Source organism: Ictalurus furcatus, chromosome 11, assembly GCF_023375685.1.
Source record: "Ictalurus furcatus strain D&B chromosome 11, Billie_1.0, whole genome shotgun sequence".
NCBI classification, from domain to species: domain Eukaryota; kingdom Metazoa; phylum Chordata; class Actinopteri; order Siluriformes; family Ictaluridae; genus Ictalurus; species Ictalurus furcatus.
The window spans coordinates 21631013-21652835 of record NC_071265.1 but is presented as its reverse complement, the minus strand read 5'-3'; the positions used below and the strand labels follow the sequence as shown (position 1 = coordinate 21652835).

Sequence of the window (21823 nt, the reverse complement as noted above, 5' to 3'; positions counted from 1 at the left end):
TGCAACCAAGTATTAAAAATGACTATTTAATTTATTCCAATAATTTTTTGTCCAATTACTTCTGGTCTCTTAAAAAGTGGGAGACCACATGTCAAATGTGATTCCTACACCAATTTGGATGTAAATACCCTCAAATTAATGCTGAAAATCTGTGCAAAGTTCAGCTCTGTAACAAGCTCTGACTCAATAGCTAACAGTGACAGCATGTTGAGCTTTCTTTGGTCCATTTCCTTCTGAATTTTTTTTAAAAATCCTACTCACTGGGGAAAATGAACACTATTCATGTGTTTTTTTTAACCTATTTCCAGTTAAAAAGTTAAAAAGACTGGTGTTTGTTTTGTTTTGTTTTGTTTTTTAAGGGGGGGAGCATTGGTGTCTATTAGTGAAGTATACATCTGTGTGTGGTCTGTTTAATCTTTTGGTCTGGCCTCCTGTTTAATTCTCAGTTTCCTCAGAAATAAGAGCATCAAAACACGTATCAGCTAGAGTCAAACTGCCATAAACACTTGACCAGTGACGACAGAAGCTTCATGTCGGCACATAACCACATGACTACTTTGGAAACGGAAGTAGCGTTTTGATTGAATTACTGATATAAAGATGTTTTATAGTTATGGAACCTGAAAAGAGAAAGTGTTCTGAAGTTCAGGGGGAAAAAACTCTCATGGCTGTCTATGTATAGGAATTAATAACGAAGAGGTAGTAATAATCCATCCATCCATCCATCCATCCATCCATCTTCTATACTGCTTATCCTACAGGGTCACGGGGAACCTGAAGCCTATCCCAGGGAGCATCAGGGCGCAGGACGGGGTACAAAATCATCGCAGGGCACAATCACACACCCATTCATACACTACAGACACTTTGGACATGCCAATCAGACTACCATGCATGTCCTTGGACTGGGGGAGGAAACCGGAGTACCCGGAGGAAACCCTCATAGGACAAGGAGAACATGTAAGGTTACCTCGACGGTAAGCGAACCCCCAAGCCTGGAGGTGTGAGGCTAACCACTAAACCACATTGCACCTGGTATTAATAATCTCACTGACAAAATCAACACGCACAATCCCTCATGCCAAACAGTTCAGTTAAACCCTCACTTATGAAGTTATAAGGTATGGGCTAGGGCTGGGTTAAATAAAAATGAATAGGTTTACGTGTGTTTTAGTCACTATAAATAGATGTAACCTATAATAAAAGTACGCTGAAGTACATCGTTTTTTCTTTACAAAGCATTATTCAGTGATACCAGTTATATATTTTTATTTATTTATTTGTTTATTTTAAAGTGCTTTCCTAGCATTAGTACACATTTGTTAGATGGAACACCAAAAAACACCCGTTTCAGCCTTCACTAGCATGCAGTAAATTACTATGTGCACTCCATCTTTTTGCCACCAGATGCCACTAGCTTGCACTGTGCTGAAAAGCTTTTCCGAAACAGTTGCAAATGAAAGCTTCATTACTTCAGGAAGCTTCATCTTGCCTTCGGTAAGGAATGATGTCATTATTATCAGCGGCCGAGGAGGCGGGGCTGAAAAATTCCTAACGGCTGAACCGCCTCCTCAGCCAATAGGGATTTAAGACAAGTAAGTCCTTTTTTTCATGATGTGGGCGGGGCAAGTGTTTGTCAGCTTCGTTTCTTAGCAATAGAGCAGAGTCCAGATATTCAGTGGTCCTCTGCGACGAAACTTGGGTAGGGGGAAGTGTAATCGTACAGTAGAACATCACGAAACGGCAGATATAAGGTACTTCTTTTTTATTCACTTTTATGAGTTTGAGGAACCAGATTTAAAATATCTATGGAACTTGGGGATGTTGTTTGGGAATAAGGTTTTTTTTTTTGGAAAGGCGGTGGTATGTGGAAGTAGCTATGTGATCGCGCGCTGATCTGAAAGTGTCCTTTGGTCATCTGAAAGCTCATTGGTTGCTTCGTCCGTCCGTCCGTCCGTCCGTCTATTCTCTTTTCGCTGTAATTAGTCTTTGGTAATGAGTAGAGTTGGGCGATATCGTGTTAACCTGTTAATTCTGTACCACCTGTTCATTCTACCAGTCAATTACCCTGGACGCTAATGTTTCAGGGTGAGGTAAGGGAAAACAACTTCACCTAAAACCACAGCGTGGAGAGACAGTTTGGGAGTTTAACGTTACCGCCTCGTCCCTGTGCCTTAAACAAGGATCTGCTTGTTTGATCTTAACCTAGCAAATGTACTTTTAATCATTTACAATGCCATTGCTGTCGATTGTGGGTGTAGTCTAAACAAACATTCGCTTTGAGTAGATGTTTTTTTCCGGCACAATGTAGTTAGGAGAGGGTTTGTTTACTGCAAACGTGGTCTAACCTGTCGCAGTCACAGGGCGTTGTTTTGGACTGCCTCTAACAACTAACTTGCGTCGAGTCACACAAGTACCCGAGAAGATGATAGCTCCCCCACTGCAATAAAACAAAGATTTGAGAATGATATGTTATGAATCAGTTTGAAACATGGGCGGTCACTGAACTGGAAACACTGAATAGAGTGTTTGTTTGTTTTTGTCGTTGTAGAGGAGTAGGCCACACAACCAGCTAGCTCCCTAAGCCATGAGGAAGAGGAAAAACTAGGTCAACTTCCAAACTATTGACCTGATAAGAGCTCCTAATTTACTATTGACCTGACAGCCAGATGTTGTTAAATTCTGTTTGGCTGTGTTTAGTTTGAAGTCCTAATTTTCAATAACACTCCTTGGCTCAGAGCAGTTTATTTTCATGGAGCTGTCCTCCAAGCCCTGCACTGTGGAATAATTATGTAACTCTAACCTGGAGCCAGTTCCAGACAAGGAATCGTGAAATATGTCCTTATTTATGAATGCTGGACACGTATTGGGAACACACAAGGACCTGTTGAGCTTGGATGAAAATAGCAAGTGAAATAAGTTCGCAAACATCCACAGAAGCCTAAAGCTCTTTGAGCAGTACTGTGTCTTAGTCTCTTTCAATCAGTGTTTGTTTCATCCTGGCGTTTCCGAAGTCTGTCCCCAGGGCTAAATGTGGCCCGTGGACAGATGATAACTGGCCCTAACTTCAGCCCTAGCTGAAAGTCTTAATTTCAACTCAGTATATTGTGATAGACATATAGTCCCCTCTGAAAGCACTGTGAACAGCAAGGCCAATTCTTTTGTTTTTGCTATACCCTGAAGATATTTGGGTTTGAGCTATAAAAATAAATAAATAAATGAGACAATAGATCAGCGGTACAGTTTTCATTTCCTGGTATTTCCATCTGGGTATGTTAAACAACATGGAACATGACACCTTTTTGTTTGTATTTTTCAAGTTATGAAAAATATTGTAATGTGACTGAGTTTCTTGTTACCCAGGGGTGCAATGTTCGATTGATTATTTAAATAGTTAAGCACTCTGAATGTCTTCATTTAACCCTGGGTTTTGTCTGTGAAGCCAGTATTTGTTTGTTAAAGAATAAACCAACATGAAGGAAAAAAAGAGTTGTCTATAGGAGAAAACCAAGCCAATTTAAATCTGAGAAAATTTATCAAAGATGGCACAAACATTGGGCATAGCCAGTACTGCAATTTTGAATGTCCTGAAAAGCAAGAAACCATCGAGCAGGTCGGCCAAGAAAAACAACAGCAGTTGATGATGGAAACATTGTGAGAGCTGTGAAGAAAACCCCAAGAACAACAGTCGGTGACATCACCAGCAACCTCCACAGGGCAGGGGTGATGGTACAAAAGTTCTGGAACCAAGATTAACCTCTACCAAAGTGATGTAAATGCTAAAGTGTGGAAAAAGAAAGGATCTGCTCATGATCCAAAACATACAAGCTTATCAGGCAAGCATGGTGGAGGTAGTGCCGTAGCTTGGGTTTGTATGGCTGCTTCTGGAACAGGCTCACTACTCTTCATTGATGTAACTCAGAATGAATTCAGAAATCTACAGAAACTTTTGTCAACTTGCAGAGATATGCATCCAAATTAATTTGGAGGAACTTATCATACAGCAAGACAATGATCTAAAACACACTGCCAATACAACTAAGGACTTCATCGGGGGGAGTGGAAGGTTTTAGACTGGCCATGTCAATCACCAGACCTTAACCCAGCTGAGTATGCATTTCACCTCCTGACTAGGAGACTGAAGGGAGAAACCCCCCAACACGAATAACTGAAAGAAGTTGCAGTAAAAGCCTGGAAAAGCATCACAAAAGAAGAATGCAACAGTTTGATGATGTCAATGAGGCAGGCTTGATGCAGTTATTGCAAGCAAGGGATATGCAACCCAATATTAAGTGTTATTTACTTTTAATTTACATTATGAGTATCTTCCTATACTTTTGTACACCTAAAAACTGGGTGGTCTGCCGCCAATGGTGCAATGTTTTAAGTTGTTTAACACGTCTAGATGTGAATATCAGGAAATGAAAGCTGAAAGTCTGATCTATCACTCATTCTTCTTTTGATCTCAAACCCAAATGTCTTCAATGTATAGCAAAAATAAAATAATTGGCCTTGCTGTTCCAATACTTTCAGAGGGGACCACACACACAACATCCATAGTAGTTTATTAGATGGGATCTTTTACATACAAGTTGTATTTACTGTCATGCAGTTGTAATTAAAACCCGGCCAATCTTGTCAAACAATTAACTTTTATTTGTTCTGTCTCAAAAGGATATTAAACTGAAACTACAAAGAATATTGAGAATATTTGGAGTGGCCATTAATTGAGCTATGTGGCATCATTAAATCCTTGCGAGCAAGTAGACATTGCAATACACATTTTCCATTGCAGGGTCTGTTCCCTCCACTACACAAGTCTTGTATCTGACTCTTGGCAGTCTCTGGGTTCTTTATAATCAAATACTACAAAGTACCTAGTAAAGAAACTCCTATTCATTGGTTCCCAGTGTGCTCCTGCCCTTTACCCTAGATCATCGATTGTTAAAACACAGCAACACGGACGTCATGATTAATGCCTGCGGCTGGAATTGCTCCTCCACTAGCACAAACGATTTTAGTAGAATTCTAGTGTAGAGTATAGAGCAACAGAAAATGCACAACTACTTAAGTGTCAGGTGAAGTTTTCACGCAAGCGCTTCTGTGTTTATACTAAGGATTAAAGTATTCACACCCTTCACTGTTTGCACACGTAGGCAGCCATTACGTAAGTTTGCTTTAATTTATTTTCACTAAATATTGAAGTATTGCAATGCTTTACTGAGAGAGAAATGTGGCAGCATTTTAGCATCAAATGAGAGATTCCAGTATCACTTCAGAATTGTTTGTTTGAATCTTTAGTAGTATTTTACTCAAATCACTAGCCCATAACCTGTGGTTAGATTGAAGCAATGGAAAAGCAATCCACACACTCGGTCAGGACACAGCCCTGGGTTTGCCTCTGTAGACAAGCTGTGAACTATTTTGTTCAGAAGTCCTGTTAGTGCTTTCTTTCCCTGTCCTATGTTGAATCAGGAAGGCATTGTTAATTGGTAGATAGTAGGATCAGGTGAAATGTAGCAGCAGGGGGGACGGGGACAAAATAAACACAGCAGGGGTACTCCATGAGCAGGGTTGGGAACCAGTGATCTAATGCACACACCCTGACCAGCTTAGATAAATAGTATCAGTCTAGATAGGGTCAGTCTGGACAAAAACAACAGAAAAATCATGACTATACAGCATCCAGATTGAGTTGATTCCAGTGATTCTCTACTCCTGGTTCTTGTAGGCGTTGTACAGCATGTGAAGTAATTTCTAGCAATTATAGTTGAAAACAATGTACTTCTAGTTTCTGTAAAACGTGTAATCCATGTTCATTTAAAGGGATTTTGTCTTTAAACATCCATATTATAGTGTGGCTTAAGTTCATGTCAGATGGTATCTTTTATTAGTAAGCTGAAAAGTGTTTTGCTGCCAGTTGAAATGTCTAATACATTTAAATAATATTTCATATACTAGATTCAACAGACTAAACTGTCAAGCTGTTTGCAGTAAGCAGAAATTGGGGTGTGGGGAGAGTCCTTATTTATATAAACTTTAGAAACATAATGTGTTTTTCATGCATGTTCTGATCATGTTTGTTACTTATAATAAGTGACATCGAGGTGGTGGCTTAGTGGCTAGCACATTTGCCTCGCACCTCCAGGGTTGGGGGTTCAAGTCATGCCTCCGCCCTGTGAGCGCAGAGCTTGCATGTTCTCCCCGAGCTTCGGGAGTTTCCTCCAGGCACTCCAGGTTCCTCCCCTAGTCCAAAGACGTGCTGTAAACACATTGCCAATGTGTGAAAGGGTGTGTAACTGTGTGTGATTGTGCCTTGCGATGGGTTGGACCCATCCAGGGTGTCCCCGCCCTGTACCCCAAGTTCCAGGGGACATAGCCTCCGGGCTCCTCATGACCCAGTGTAGGAAAAGTGGTGCAGATAATGGATGTAAAACCTAACTTCTCTTTTATAAATGATTTGATCATATTTAAAGCAAGGTTATGCAAATATTTAGACTCAACTGTATACGTTTGATCTGTTGTAAAACTATTGTGTCCAAGAATAACTCATTTGAAGAATTAAGGTAATCGGAATGGATCATTAAAGATCTCCCTCCCAGAGCCCAAGGCTGTGTTTCCCAAAAGCTTTGCAGTATGACACTCATTGTTCTATGGTACAAGGGAATGTTCAAAGTTCAAAACTGCTCCATGTAATAAAGATTATTGTTTGTGTCACTGTAGGCAAGCTAAACCCAAAATGCTGTATTGTATCTAGGTTTAGGTCATGGGAAACAGGGCAGAGACAACCAATACAAATTTTACTTGTAAAGCAATTTACAGTTAATTTGTTAAATATGAATTTGTCTGAGCGTTATGTACAACAAATCCATATACGCAATAATTACAGATCCAGCTTGCTTTGCTTGCAGTGTTCAGTTGGACATATTGATTTGTCCCATTACATGGTCTGCTCCCAGTGAATATAGGGGAATCTTGAGAAATTTGTACAACTGGCATTCTAGTGTGCTGCCTGGAGCTGGAAATAAGCAATATCCCTGCTGGTCCATGTGGATACCCTACATATTTGCACTTCCCAAAAGCATTTTATGCCCATGCACACCCATACTTCACTGGATAATCTCACCTGGTTACTGTAGACTTGTACCCAAGAACTGCTGCTGAAATCATGAAGACTATGCTTTGTTCATCCCAGGACTTTTCTTCAGTGTGCGCATACTGTACATACTTTCAACATTTAGCCCAGTACTTGTGCCTTCACTCTCGACTGTAAATTCCCACCCTCTAGTGACACCAAGAAGAGGAGGGGTTTCTCTGGAACCTTGTGTGGTTTCAGGGAGTTTTTCCTTGCCACCGTCATCTGTCTTGCTCCATCCTGATTACTGTAAAAGCTTTTTTGTGGCCATGTCTGTGGTTTTAATGTGCTATAGAAAGCTAATTGAACTGAACTAAAAATGAATCTGTTAATAGACCATTATGGGTGCAAATTTTGTAAAACGTAATTAAATTTCAATGTATTAATATTTTGAACTCAACATGGGCAGGACATTGAACAAGTCCTAACAACAAATGCAGTCTTCACGGGTGATTTCTGAAGGCTAAAACCAAGAGTAGATTCTCAGGGTTATATATTGGGTGTTGTGCTGTGTTCTATGTCCTTTAACACATCTACATCTACTTATACATACAAGGAAATAAAAGCTGAAATTCTAATCTCTTCTCATGTTCATCTTTTGATCTCAAACCTTAAATGTCCAGTCTACAGCAAAAACAATTGGCCTTGCCGTTCCAATAGTTTTTGAGGGAACTGTATGATTTAATTTGATATTAAACAGCAGGGAAAGCAATACAGAAATACGATTCCTATAAGTATGATGTGGCAAGGTTATTTTGAAAAATGGCTTGTGTTTTCCTTTCAGACCTGAATAACTGGCTTGTTCTGAATCTCTTACAGGTTTTTTGTCAAACAGAAGTGAAATATTTGGAATGACTCAAACGAAAGTCTGCCGTACGTGGGTGAACTGTGTAGAATGTATTTCCAGATACACTGTCATTTGACAGATTCAGGGAAATGATGGGGAACTCCCAAATCTGTGTGCTTGTTTTGTTTCCTGCATAACGCATTTGAGCAACAAATCTATATTAATGAAAAATCATAAATTCTACAATACCATCTGGCATTGCAGAAGAAACAAAGAATAAAACATCAGTTCAAGATGGATTACTAAAACATTTTAAGAATGGTAAAAGTATGTTTTTTGTTTGTTTGTTTTAGCCTTGTTCACAAACCAAAAGCAGACGTGATAAACCAACTGCAGGATTTTCGTATGTCTAAAGTGTTTTATGAAACTAGTACAATCCAACAACTGGATATGGTCGTAAACGGTTAATCATTTCCAGAAACAAAATTGTACAGACTGTACGTTTATTGGCTGTTGGAAGCATAGGGGTTTCGATCTACAACCCCAATGCTGAAAAAGTTGGGACAGTATGGAAAATGCTAATAAAAACAAAGAGGAGTGATTTGTAACTGTACTTTGACTTGTATTTAAAAAAAAAAAAAATGTATAAAGACAAGGTATTTGATGTTTTACCTAATCAACTGCATAGTTTTTGTTGTTGTTGTTTATTTTGAAATTGATGCATGCAACCTGTTCCAAAAAAGTTGGGACTAGGGCAATTTAGGACTAATAGCAGTGTGACGTGTTGAAATAAGAAGGTGACGTGAAACAGGTGAGGCAATCTGCTAATCATGGTGTATAAGGAGCCTCCAAAAAAGACCTAGTCCTTCAAGAGCAAGGATGGGTCGAGGCTCGCCAATATCCAACACTTTGAGAACAACATTCCCTAAAGACAAATCGGTAGGATTTTGGGCATTTCACCTTCTGCAGTGCTCAATATAATAATTAAAAGATTCAAGGAATCCGGTCAAATCTCGGTGCATAAAGGACAAGGCCAAAAACCACTTCTGAATGCGCGTGATCTCCGATCCCTCAGACGTCACGGTCTTAAAAACCATCATGAGTCTGTAATGGATATCCTGACATGAGCTCAGGAATACTTTGGTAATCCTTTCAGTCAACACTGTTTGCTGCTGCATGCACATATGCAAATTAAGGCTTTACTATGCAAAGCAGAAGCCATATATCAACACTGTCCAGAACCGCCACCAACTTCTCTGGGTTCGATCTCATCTGAGATGGACGGTGGCACAGTGAAATCGTGTTTTGTGGTCCGACGAGTCAACATTTCAAATAGTATTTGGACAAAACGGCCATCGTGTTCTCCGGGCCAAAGAGGAAAAAGACCATCCAAGCTGTTATCGGCGTCAGGTCCAAAAGCCAGCATCTGTCATGGTATGGGGGCGTGTCAGTGCCCATGGCATGGGTAACTTTCACATCTGTGAGGGCACCATTAATGTAGAAAGATCTGTACATATTTTGGAGCAATATATGCTGCCATCTAGAGCAGGACAACACCAAACCACATTCTGCCCGGATTACAAGCACATGGTTGTGTAAGCAGAGTGTGCGGGTTCTAGCATGGCCTGCCTGCAGTCCTGACCTGTCTCAGATTGAGAATGTGTGGCGCATTCTGAAGCGCAAAATAAGGCAACGAGAGCCCCATACAGCGCAGCTGAAGAAATGCATAATGGATGAAAATTCCTCTTGCTAAACTTAAGCGTTCAGGCACTGAATACACTAGTTGGTTAAGTGTTATTAAAAGAAAAGGTGATTTTACATAGTGGTAAAGAGTCAACTGTCCCAACTTTTGTTGGAGTGTGTTGCAGTCATCAGATTTTAAATGAGTGTATATTTTCAAAAATAAAATCACAAAGTAAAACATTAAATAATGTGTTTTCAATATAGTACAGGGTGAACTGACTTTTCAATTTACTTCTTATTATTATTAAATTTTTATTGTCCCAACTTTTTCGGAATTGGGGTTGTATATACAAGGTTTGTGAGTTTGTTTTGTATACAGGTGTCAACTGAGCTGCACGTTTTTCACATTTCATAAAATTGCTGGTTTGAAACGTGTAGGGTGTTCAATGTTGAAGCCTTCGAAGAGGCGTTGTCAGCGATTTTTTTTTTTTCTCATTGCTCTGATAAGCATCTGTGTATTCACAAGTTGTTTTTCTGACAGATGTAAGTCATACAGTGGTTCAGAGCTGCATCTGGCTAATGTTTTGATGTGATGCACACTGATACTGTCTCAATTTAAAGGTTATGCTTTATGGTCCATCTTGATAACCCTGTGCTTTATCAGGTTAGCTGTCAAGGGTGAAGAACAAGCATTTTATTGAGTATCTCAAAATCTGTCTGTACTTCGTTTTCTTTTTTAGGAAATGCATGTTATGGAACTCATTTTGATTTTAAACTGAATCCAATTGTGCTGTGAACTTTAAATCTGTGGGAGTGCATTCTGTGCTGAGAACCAGTAGTACAGAGACTGTGCCTCTTCGTTGTCTTTATTTCCAGTGCAGAGTGGAAGATTTTCATTACTTGCTCTCTTTCTGTTGGACGGAAACAAAACCTGCATTTGTGGGTGGATGAAGCATTGTATACAGTGCATTTTGGTCACACAAGTGACTAGTGATTTTAAATTTTGTGTGTGTGTTTGCATGTGTTCAGATCTTAGGAAGAAGTAGTGAGTGGGTGACTTAAGTGTTTCTTTACTGGTGCTCATTGTGACTGTGCATCTTCTTCCCACACACATCAGTGCTTATGAAAATGCTGTCAATCTTAAACATAGGCAAGGTGGTTCTTTAAATGCTCCGTAGAATCACAAATACAACTGTAGGCTTCAGTGTGTAGAAAGTGCAGAAATGCTCAGATGTTCTGTTGCACGCGGATTCCTGGTCTCATCAGCAAAGACTGCGGGCATTAGAGAATCATTAGTTTTAAGTGGCAGGACATTTTGCACATTGTACTGCGTAGTCTATAATGGGAGTGATTTGCATAATGCTTTAGCTTCAACCTTCGGTTTATATTGGTATATATCTGTTCCAAACGTTCGTCTGGACTCCCACGTGGAACGGAAAATGAAAGTCTGTCCATTTTTTGGTTGTACCTGGTGAAATCTGCTTATACAAACAAGTAATATGTTGTTCTTGCCCTTCTAGGAATGGCAGCCATAAGGAAAAAGCTGGTGATCGTGGGAGATGGAGCATGTGGAAAGACCTGTCTACTAATAGTGTTCAGTAAAGATCAGTTCCCCGAAGTCTACGTGCCAACTGTGTTCGAGAACTACATTGCTGACATTGAGGTGGATGGCAAACAGGTTGGTGTGGATTAGCTTGTCATTTTGTGTAGTGGTGAGTTTTGGCAGGTCATTAAAGCTACTGCAGGACTAGACAGGATCTCGAACAAGAATACACATCTGGTCAAACTAAAACGAGCCATACCCACTGGCTTCACTGCCCTGATTTCTTGTTAGTCCATGCCCCTTTTAACATCTGCGGAGGCAACACCTCGAGCAAGTCAAGTCTTTTAAAAGGATGGTTAACTAAGACGTGTATTCTTGTTCGAGATTACATCTGGCCCTGCAAGACTTGAGCAGGACAACCAAATACAAATACTGTTCTCTTTTTGAAATCTGTCCATCAGTATTCAATATGACACACTGCCATGTTCTAGATTGAAGCAGAAATGAATAAGTAAATATTTGGTATGTATGACTTCCTCTGAAATTGTTGGCGAGCTTATGTTATGGTTCTGGGTTCGTAATGTTTGAATTATAACTCATTAATTTTATGTTCATATACTTCAGGGATTACCATAAAACAGATTACCTGGTTAAACAATCCTGCACATTAGGAGGGGTGTGATGAGAACTGACTTCTGTAGGCCATAACATCCAGATAATGGCAAATCTTTCTTTTTCATATTGGTGCAATTTTTAAATTTTCTCCAAATCTCAGAGCGGAGTTTGTGATTTTAGTGTGATCCTTACATAAAGGCATTTGGAGCACATAGCACCGAGCTGCAAATCCTGAACAATGCTTGAAGTTCCCAGCAGACTTGAGGTGTTGGTCAGTGGTAAGTCATTAGTCATATTCCACCATTAGTGGACACTGATACTGCTAGTCTTACCCTGGCTAGTGCTAAGCCCAGGCAAAGAATGGCCATAACAGGAAATGGCTGTACTTGCTTGTTTCCTGGCTTGATTTGGAAATATGGATGTGTGGATATTCCCCCTCCCAGTGGCCCTCATGGGTTGATAAACAGGTCAATTCACTTCCTGTGTGTGCGTGTGAGAGAGCTGTGGTTCGAAGTGCTGTTTCTGCTGTACAAGATTTTGTCTGTACATTTAGGAGAGTGGCACACTGGAGTCTCCTTTTGCCTCTTTCATTCTTGGTGTGTGGCCAAACTCCACAGAGTCTACCCTGCTTAAGAGCAAGCATACATGAGATCTAGAACATTCCCGAACTCCAACAAACTCTGATCTCAGCCTAAATCCCTCTGGCCAAACTGAAGCATTGTATACTCTTCCTCCACACTGTCTCTAAAAATAGCTCCTTTTCCCTATTGCTACCTTTTTAATGTTTGGTGCTGAAGCTTGTGCACATAGCAGAAAAAGAGGCGTCCTATATCTGTCTCAGTAACCTGCTTACAATGTCTGCTTGCATACACAATGCCTTCCAAAAAAAAAAAAAAAGCTCATCCACGGTCTGAAGTTTTATGGTTGTCCTTATCAAGAATAAGATTAGGATATGTATGGTTGAAGCTGCTCCTATGTCAGTCCCAGGAGTTTCCTCCCAAAGGATGACTCAGCTATGCAAAGTCTCAGTGCTCCTATTAAGGTTTTACCCACAAGGGAACACTTTGATTCTTCTGATCATCCATTCTCAAGAAAAAACAAAAAACTTTTCATTAGAACATCTTGTTGCCTTTAGCCATGTCCTGTTTCCCTGAGATAAAAATATAAGATTGCACAAATATAAAGTCCATTTGTCATTACGTTAGGAAGAAACCAAAGAACTTTCAACACAAAGATAGTTTCTACATGCAAACATCATTAGATTAAAAATAATAATAATAATAATTATTATTATTATTATTATTTGGTAAGCAGGTAAATACTATTAACACAACCAAGATACAGCTATGCACTTTGCATTTGGTCTAACTGTTGCTTTGGCTGAGAAAACAGAAAAGCATAGTTTTCAGGCATGTCCTAAACCATAGATGGTGGCACCTCTGGGTGTATCTATGGCCAGGTCTCAACCACATGGCAGAGTCAACCAGTTTGTGGACTGGTATGTCCCAACACTTAACAGAGTCCATGAATGCAATCAGTGTTCACAAGAGCACCTGAACCAGCATTCACAAAAGCATCAATGACTACAAACAATGTAGTTCTAACGACAAAGCATCTAACACTGCATTTTGGCAGAAGCTTGTGACAATTCCAAAAAAAACATTATGAAAAGTGACTAGTGTTTAACATTTTAATTCTCAAACTTGACAACTAGAAGAATTAAAAATCAGTTAAACTGTGTCATTTGAAAACAAATCTTTGGGATTTTTTCCCCTCAAAAATTGGAGGTACAGGGTAGTCATGGGTCCAATTCATGGAAAATTTTCAGCTGTTTCAGACATGTGAACGGTTTTTTTTTTCCCCCTCTCTAGCCCAAATTGTGTTAGGGTAAAGACAATACAATATAATTAAAATGAGTCATCTGTAAATGATGTGAAACTAAACTTTTTTTTTTTTCCAACTACTTTAAGACTTTGAAATTGACCATCTTTCATAAATTGCATAAATTGTGTCTCATGGTCCTGCACAGCATTAATAGACAGTAAAGACTGCTTTTCTGTTCAATACAACTCATTATTCTTACTGCAGGTCCAGCATAAATCTGAGTTGGCGTTATAATGAGCACTAAGCAAACAAAGTGCTGATGTGCAGTGATGGGAGAGAGGAAGGACAAAGAAGGGTCGAGAGCTCAGCTTGTCAGCATCTATAAATATTTTGGAATATCAATTAGTTTTGTCTTTCTACAGCTTAAGAAGCTCTTGGCTTACAGTACATGCATAGCTGACTTTTGCTTTTGGTTCATCTATTTTTCATTTTCTGCCCCCTAGTGGACATGTTTCCTATCTGCAAGTATGATGGCAGACGTCTGTGAGACCTAAGCACTTGGAAATATTTCCAGTTAGCTGCTTTCGTTCGGATCTGTTCATAATAGAAATGTCACACCTTTCCTCGTGTCTTAGTATGTGTTTGAGTCTTTATCAGAGTGCCAAATTATGCTGTCATTATAAACACCACCTATGATCAAAATGAAAGGAATTCAGAGAACACGTGGCAGTGCAGGTATCACTCTGCTATGTTGTTGGTCTTCACCATGGCTCCTTTATGTTTGACTGACAGGTGGAGCTGGCACTGTGGGACACAGCAGGTCAGGAGGACTATGACCGATTGAGACCACTTTCCTACCCAGATACAGATGTCATCCTTATGTGCTTCTCCATCGACAGTCCTGACAGTTTAGGTATGTTTTATCTATAAAAGTCTCTCACATACAGGTCATCAGATTCTTGTTTTCTGCTTTGGGCATGTATGGAATCCCTGCCTTCGAGTTTTGTTTTTCCCCTTCAGCTAGGGTTAATGTACAAGTTCCTCAGCTGAGTCGTGCAGGTTTTTCATGGCAGTTCCGGCTGTGTGCTAATGCTGTACTAGATTTATGGTGAACATCTTAATTGTACAAGTGCTCTCGTGGATCATCTAAATACGCATTTTCTCCCTCTTATCGGAGCTGAAACACATCTGTCAAATTCTGTCTGTCTGGGTGAATAGCAGGAAGTCTAAGCTCTGACTTGGTTTAGTGAGTCACCATAGCCCTGATGACTTTTCTGGAAACAAAAAAAACTATATCAAATCTGTTGTGGAAAATAATGGTTTTACTCATCACCAATTCTTCCTCAAATGGTGGGATACTTGAACCTTGTGTTGATTTTGTTCTGTGACTGTTTGTTTATACTATGAATATACAGTTGGGTCCATAAGTATTTGGACAATGAGTGTTTAATTTTGCCTCTGTAGACCACCACAATGGATTTGAAATGAAGCAATCAAGATGTGATTTGAAGTGTAAACTTTGAGCAGGGGTTTAACAAAAATATTGCATTAACTATTTAGGAATTACAGCCTTTTTTTTTTTTTTTTTTTTTTTTTTTTAAAAAATACAGAGTCCCTCCATTTTCACAGGCTTAAAAGTAATTGTGACTGAATTTGACAGCATCAAATTTGCATTTGGTAGCTGTTCATGGGAACTCTTAATATGCGGTCCAAAGAGGTGTCGCTGCAAGTGAAGGAGGCTATCATTAGGATAAAAATAAGACAGACCTATCTGAGAGAGACCAGAAACCTTAGGAATGGCCAAATCAACAATTTGGTACATTTCTTAAAAAGAAACCACTGGTAATGCTCAAGAACAAAATGGCCGTGTTCGGTTTTGCTTTTAAAAAAAAAACACTCTGACCAGTTCTGATGCAAGATTAACTTGTACCAGAATAGTGGGAAGAGAAGAGTATGGAGAAGGAAAGGAAGGGCTCATGTTCCAAAACATACCACATCATCTGTCAAACATGTGGAGGAGGTGTTATGAAATGGGCATGTATGGCTGCCAGTGGAACTGGGTCACTGGTGTTTATTGATGTGATTGCTGTAAGTAGCAGGATGAATTCTGACGCGTATAGACCTATACTTTCTACTCGGATTCACTCAAATGCTGCTAAACTGAAAGGATGGCATTTCACCGTACAGATGGATAGTGATTCAAAACATACAGTGAAAGCAACCCAAGAGCTTCTTAATTATATGTATTATGACCTCAACCTAGTTGAGCATGCTTAGTAAGTGAAAAAGGCAGAAACTGAAGGCAGAAAGACCCACAAACAAACAGCAGCTGAAGGCAACTGTAATAAAGGCCTGGCAACGCATCTCAAGGGAAAAAACTCAGCATTTGGTGATGTCCATGGGTTCCAGATTTCAGTATTCAATTTCAGTATTAAAAATAATCCTAATATTTCTGATTGTTAGTTTGTCCACTTACTCGAAAATGGCTGTAATCCTGAGCAGTTAATCCAATATTTGTTTATGTTAAACCCCTTGAATTAAAGCTAAAAGTCTACACTTCACACAATAACATCTTGATTGCTTCATTTCAAATCCATTGTGGTGGTGTAGAGGCAAAATTATGAAAATGGTCACTGCCCAAATTCCTATGGACCTGACCATACGTCACATTGTGGAGTTGCATTTAGGCACGTACCCATAGAAGTCTAGTGTTTCTTTAACACTACATTCATGATTGTTAGCTTCATATTAAGACCCTATGTACAGAAAATTGTCTTGGCAAGTGAACTATCTTGAATATGTGCAGATTTATGTAATGTATCTTATTGTGGAATCAAATGTAATGTCACTTATCCTGTATTTAGATGCTTTTGTTCATTTCAGGCTAGTCTATGGGCAGCTAATTTTGCTTCTTTCTAGAAATAAATGCTTAAAATTAGAAGCCTTAGCTGCCAGAATAAAAAGATTATTATCTTGGAAAAATGTATAGAAAGTTTTATTTATCTATTTGGTTTATTGTAATCTTATAATAGTTTATAGTAGATATATTGGACTATATTCAAAATATTTTCACTTGCCAAGATGGCTTTTTTATATTAAGAGCAGGTCATATTCATAAGTACTATAAGTCACAGAAGCCATGAGTATATATGTCCTGTTGGTGTGATAAACATGAGAAACTTTAATAGTGGTAGTTATAATTTAATATCTATTAATGATCATGACAGAAATTGCATTAAAGTCTTAATATGAATGAATTATTGTTCTCATGCTTATAAATCGTGTACGCGTGTTCATTTCTTCAGAGAATATTCCAGAGAAGTGGACGCCAGAGGTGAAACACTTTTGCCCCAATGTTCCCATTATTTTGGTGGGGAATAAGAAAGACCTGCGGAATGATGACCACACTCGGAGAGAGCTGGCCAAGATGAAACAGGTAGGTTCCCTGCATGTGGGCCTCATCATGGCTTAAGTAGCCCCATTCAAAAGCACTTAGGTGATGGTATTACTGTTGCTTTGTGAAGCATGAACATCGTTTGACTTCTTTCAAGCACATATTGCACTAGAACTGCTGGCTGCCTGCCAAACCTAGGAGTTAGTGGCTGATGCAATAAGTGTGTACACTGCTCAGTGATGTACTTCTTTCACAGGAGAGTTTATTGTGGCTGGCTACTCTGCTGTAGCACTAGACCTAAATTAAGCCCACGTTCAAGGTTGCACAATTTCTTTATTTTTACTAGTAACTCAAAAAGTAGCGGAATAGTCATTTTGCCATAGTGAAAACTAGTTAAATGCTGCCTTGGTGACCTGGTATGCACCGGTCTGTAAACTAGCTGAGTGGGCTTAGATAGCGAATGCAGTCTTTTGCACAGCGCTGATCATGACCGAGTTCACTATGACCCAGTGCAAGGGGTTTTTATGTAACTCTGAAGAAAGGAGAAATTCCTTCAGGAGCAAGCAGGAGTGGGATTTAAAAAAAAAAAATTGTAGCACACCATTCTACACTTCATACAAAGTGATCTCAAAGTGATAAAGTTACAATAAAGCAAAATAATTTTTTTTTTAAAGACTTCTGTGTAGTCTTACTGTAGAACTGGTTTCATCTAGTCTGAAATATTTTCAGACTAGCAAGGTACATTGTAGCCTGCTTTCTTTACCATCTGCCTTTCTGTTTTTTTTCCACCGTGTGCTATTCAGCAGATCCCTACAGCAGTGTTTTAGTTGACTAGGCTATGCAATGCCTAGCCTATAATCCTAATAAGAATCTTATGAGTCAACAGATTATATTAGCTGCAATTCCCTCAGAACAATAAAGATTAAACACAATTTTGGTTGTGTGTGATTTTGTTTAAGCAATACTGTAGCCAATCTCAAACAAGATCCTTAATGCATTAAGTTTATATGCATTTCAGGCCACAACATGGTAATTTCCAAAATCACTCCGTGCGCAAAATATTATAAATGTTGTGGAGAAAAACGTCCTTGAACATCTGGCCTATACTTGTTCTGCCCTGATTGCAGGAGCCTGTTAAGCCAGAGGAAGGCCGCGACATGGCCAACCGTATTAGTGCCTTCGGTTACCTGGAGTGCTCAGCCAAGACCAAGGACGGCGTGAGGGAAGTGTTTGAAATGGCCACAAGGGCAGCGCTGCAAGTCCGGAAGAGGAAAAAGAGGAGTGGCTGCTTGATCTTGTGAGAGATTTTGTCGAGTCCTGCAGAAGCATCTGCCGATGTCCTAGAAATATATGGCATTCAACAGCCCATGAAAGAACATCTGATTTGTAACCAAACAGCATCTATGTACTGTACTGTACTGTACTGTATATCGCATATGCATCAAAAGGACCAAGACTGACAGTAATATAGGCTGGCACAAGATGCCTCGGTTATTTTTATTTTATTTGCCTGTAACACTTGTTACAAAGTGAGATTTGCACCTGATATAACTATGCTGTATTATTTCACACTAAGTGTACATGTTTAGACACTACCCTGATCATAGCTGTTATTTCTAGATGTGGCATCTGAATTGTTCATTTGAACTTGTTATAAGTAATTACCAATTAACAAAGCATTATGCACTGATGCTTTATGACACGTTTTTGTTTTTTTTGGGGTTTTTTTTTGTGGATTCAAATGTCATTTTACATGGTTGAGCTTCTCTGAAATGTTAATTGAACTTTTTTTCTGCTAATGGATGTGTTGGCCGCCTATACTGGATATACACTGATGTATACCATTAGATGCTGCTCTGATCTGGGTTGCAGTAGCTGAGAGATTGTATTCTGTTGTACTCAGATCAGTATGCAAAGATGCAGTGAAAGTCAAACAAACAGGACACCCTAAAGTCTGCCATACATATTAAATTAGGTTAGAGACTCATTATGCACGCTGAACTTTTACAGCATCAGTAAAGCATCTAAATATAGTCATATGAACAAAATAGGTGCACCCTATGGAAATTGCTGGCTTTTTTTTTTTTTTGGACAAGCAAACATTTGATAATCTTTGAAATAGTGCCTATTAATGAAGTGGATCTACTTGAACAACATCACAAGGAAAAATAGCTTTCATTCATTCATCTAACAGCATTCTGATATTCTTCTGTGGAAAAAGTAAGTACACCCTTGCTTGGCCTCAGAAGCTAGTATTACCCCCTTTAGCAGAAATAACTTCTTGTAGCCATTTTACATAATTGTCCACTGGTCTCTGACATCGACTTGCTGGAATTTTTGACCACTGTCCCATGCAGTATTCTTTCAGTTGCAACAGGGTTTTCTTGCATGTACTGCCTGTTTCAAATCCCCCCACAACATTTCAGTGGGATTCAAATCTGGGCTTTGACTAGGCCATTCCATAACCCCCCATTTCTTCTTTTTAACCCATTCCTTGGTGGACTTGCTGGTGTGCTTAGGATCATAATCCTGTTGAAAGGTCCACTTTTGGTTCAGCTTCAACTTTTGTACAGATGGCCTCAAATTATCTTCAAGCACTCTTTGATATGATGCAGAATTCATAGTTGAATCAATGAATGCAAGCTGTCCAGTTCCTGAGGAAGCAAAGCAACCCCAAACCATAATATTTCCACCGCCATGCTTCACGGTTGGTATCTCTTGAAAAGCTGTCTTTGGTCTGTGCCAAACATGTCTGCTGTTACTGTGACCAACAACTCTATCTTTGATTTGTCTGTCCACAGCACATGATTCCAAAAGACCTCGTCTTTGCACATATAACCACTGACAAACTGTATTCTTGCTTTAATGTTCTTTTTAGACAGCAAAGGCTTTTTCCTGGTACGCCTCCCATGCAGATCAAATTTGTACATTTCTGATTGTAGACGCATGCACTTGGACACCAACAGTTGCAAGACACTAGCAGATCCTATGATGAAAGTTTGGGCTTCTTGGAGACTTCTTTTTGCAGCAGACGGTCTGCTCTTGGGCTGAATTTGCTGGCACAGACAGTCCTGGACAAATTGGCAGTCTTTTGAAATCTGTGTCACTTGTAGATGATTTCCCTACAGTGGAATGACGCATTTCACATAATTTGGAGATCTTTTTAAATCCCATGCCAGACTCCTAGGCATTCACAACCCTTTTTTTTTTTTCTGAAGGCCTTAGAGAACTCTTTCTTGGCATGATGACGCCACACACTTCAATAGCAAAGGGAACTCCAGACACTAGATATGAGAGGGGTATAAATGAGACAAGTTCCACCTGCACTTCCTAAGCAGGTTCTGATCACTGGCACCCAATCTTCAACACCTGATTCTAATTTTATGGAGTGTACGTACTTTCTCCATGTGACCAATCTGGTTTTTGTTCATTTAAATTGTGAAAATGACTACAAAATGTCAATTTTATGTCATTTGATAGTGTATCAACTTTATTAATAGGCACTGTTTCAAAGACGATCAAATGTTTGCTTGTCCAAATATGTAAAAAAAAAAAAAAAAGCCAACAATTTCCATGAGGTGTACTTATTTTTTCCACATGACTGTATATGTAGAAGTTAAAACAAACAGAAAAATCATTTGAGTGCACCTTTACATACACACTTCCTATTGACCTCTGTGCCTTCAGTTGCTTTTTGAATTGGCCATTTTCACCGTAGGTAAAGCACTGAATGTATTATTGGAATCGGTGTTATATTATAGAAGTGGTGTTATAGTCTTGCATGCCAGTCACATTGGTGTTGATCTGAAACCTCTGTACTGTCTTTTTTTTTTTTTTTTTTGCTTGCAAGGATGATGTGCAGATACAGCTTTTAGTAAGATTCTGTATCAATAGTTTACATTACTGCCCCTTTTAGATGATAAGTGATTAAAAATCAACCTCGCACAGCACGGTCTTAATGCTAAAGATTGGACTCACTGCTCTTTGTTTTTCTACACTCTGACTTCAGTAACCTCTATGTACTGTATAGTAAATATTCAAAGTAACAACTTTGTTGCTCTTCATTTGTAGCATCTAAATCTAGTTGGATAAAGAATGCAAACTATACAAACCAAGTACACAGATATAATGTGTGATGTTCTGAATTTAGAACTTGCCAGAGATGTAAGACAGAACATATCGCTCAGTAGTCAAACGGCACAATACCATCAATTATAGCACACAAAATAAAGGAGCACAATATCTACACTTAATTTGTGTGTTTGTTTCTTTGATAATTTGTTATAACTTGCAGTTCCAGGTTACTAAAATATCTTACTTTTTATCTGAAAGTCTGGAATATTGAATAAATTCTAAGTAAATAAATTTGGTTTTGGAACAAGCCCATTCTGTATAGTATGTTGCCTTTTCAGGATCCTAGACAGCAGTGTGAAAGTAACAGCGAATGTAGACATTTTTATAGAAAAGTGTTTTATTGCATTTATTGCTCAACTCCAGTAAGAATATGATGTGTGAACATGTATGGTCTTTGTAGAGCATGGAAAGGTGTAATTTAAATAAATTGCATTGTTGTTTTTTTCCCCTCAAAAAATGCAAGCAGTTTCTATAACGGACTGAGAACTGATTAAGGCTTTAAAACAGCAGTTCACATAAATGTTCAACTAGACAAACAAACCTCAAAACCTCATATTTTTTAAACTAGACAAACAAACCTCTTTCAAAAAAGCATTGATCAAAAAGGACTACAGGTAGCCTTATAAAGATATACCAAAGATCAATCAGTGTGTTTACATGGACAACAATAATGCACTCTTAACCTGATTAAGACCATACTTTGATTAA

General features: G+C 39.0%; 1 protein-coding gene across 1 annotated transcript; it reads left to right on the top strand.

Annotated features, from left to right (window-relative positions):
* The first annotated feature begins 1616 nt into the window (after positions 1-1616).
* rhoca (ras homolog family member Ca) lies at positions 1617-21363 on the top strand. Its single transcript, XM_053635878.1, has 5 exons — positions 1617-1754; positions 11126-11283; positions 14380-14500; positions 16893-17023; positions 18109-21363. Exons 2-5 carry the CDS (start codon positions 11128-11130, stop codon positions 18280-18282), a joined length of 582 nt encoding a protein of 193 aa, XP_053491853.1. The 5' UTR covers positions 1617-1754; positions 11126-11127; the 3' UTR covers positions 18283-21363.
* The last annotated feature ends 460 nt before the right edge of the window (positions 21364-21823 follow it).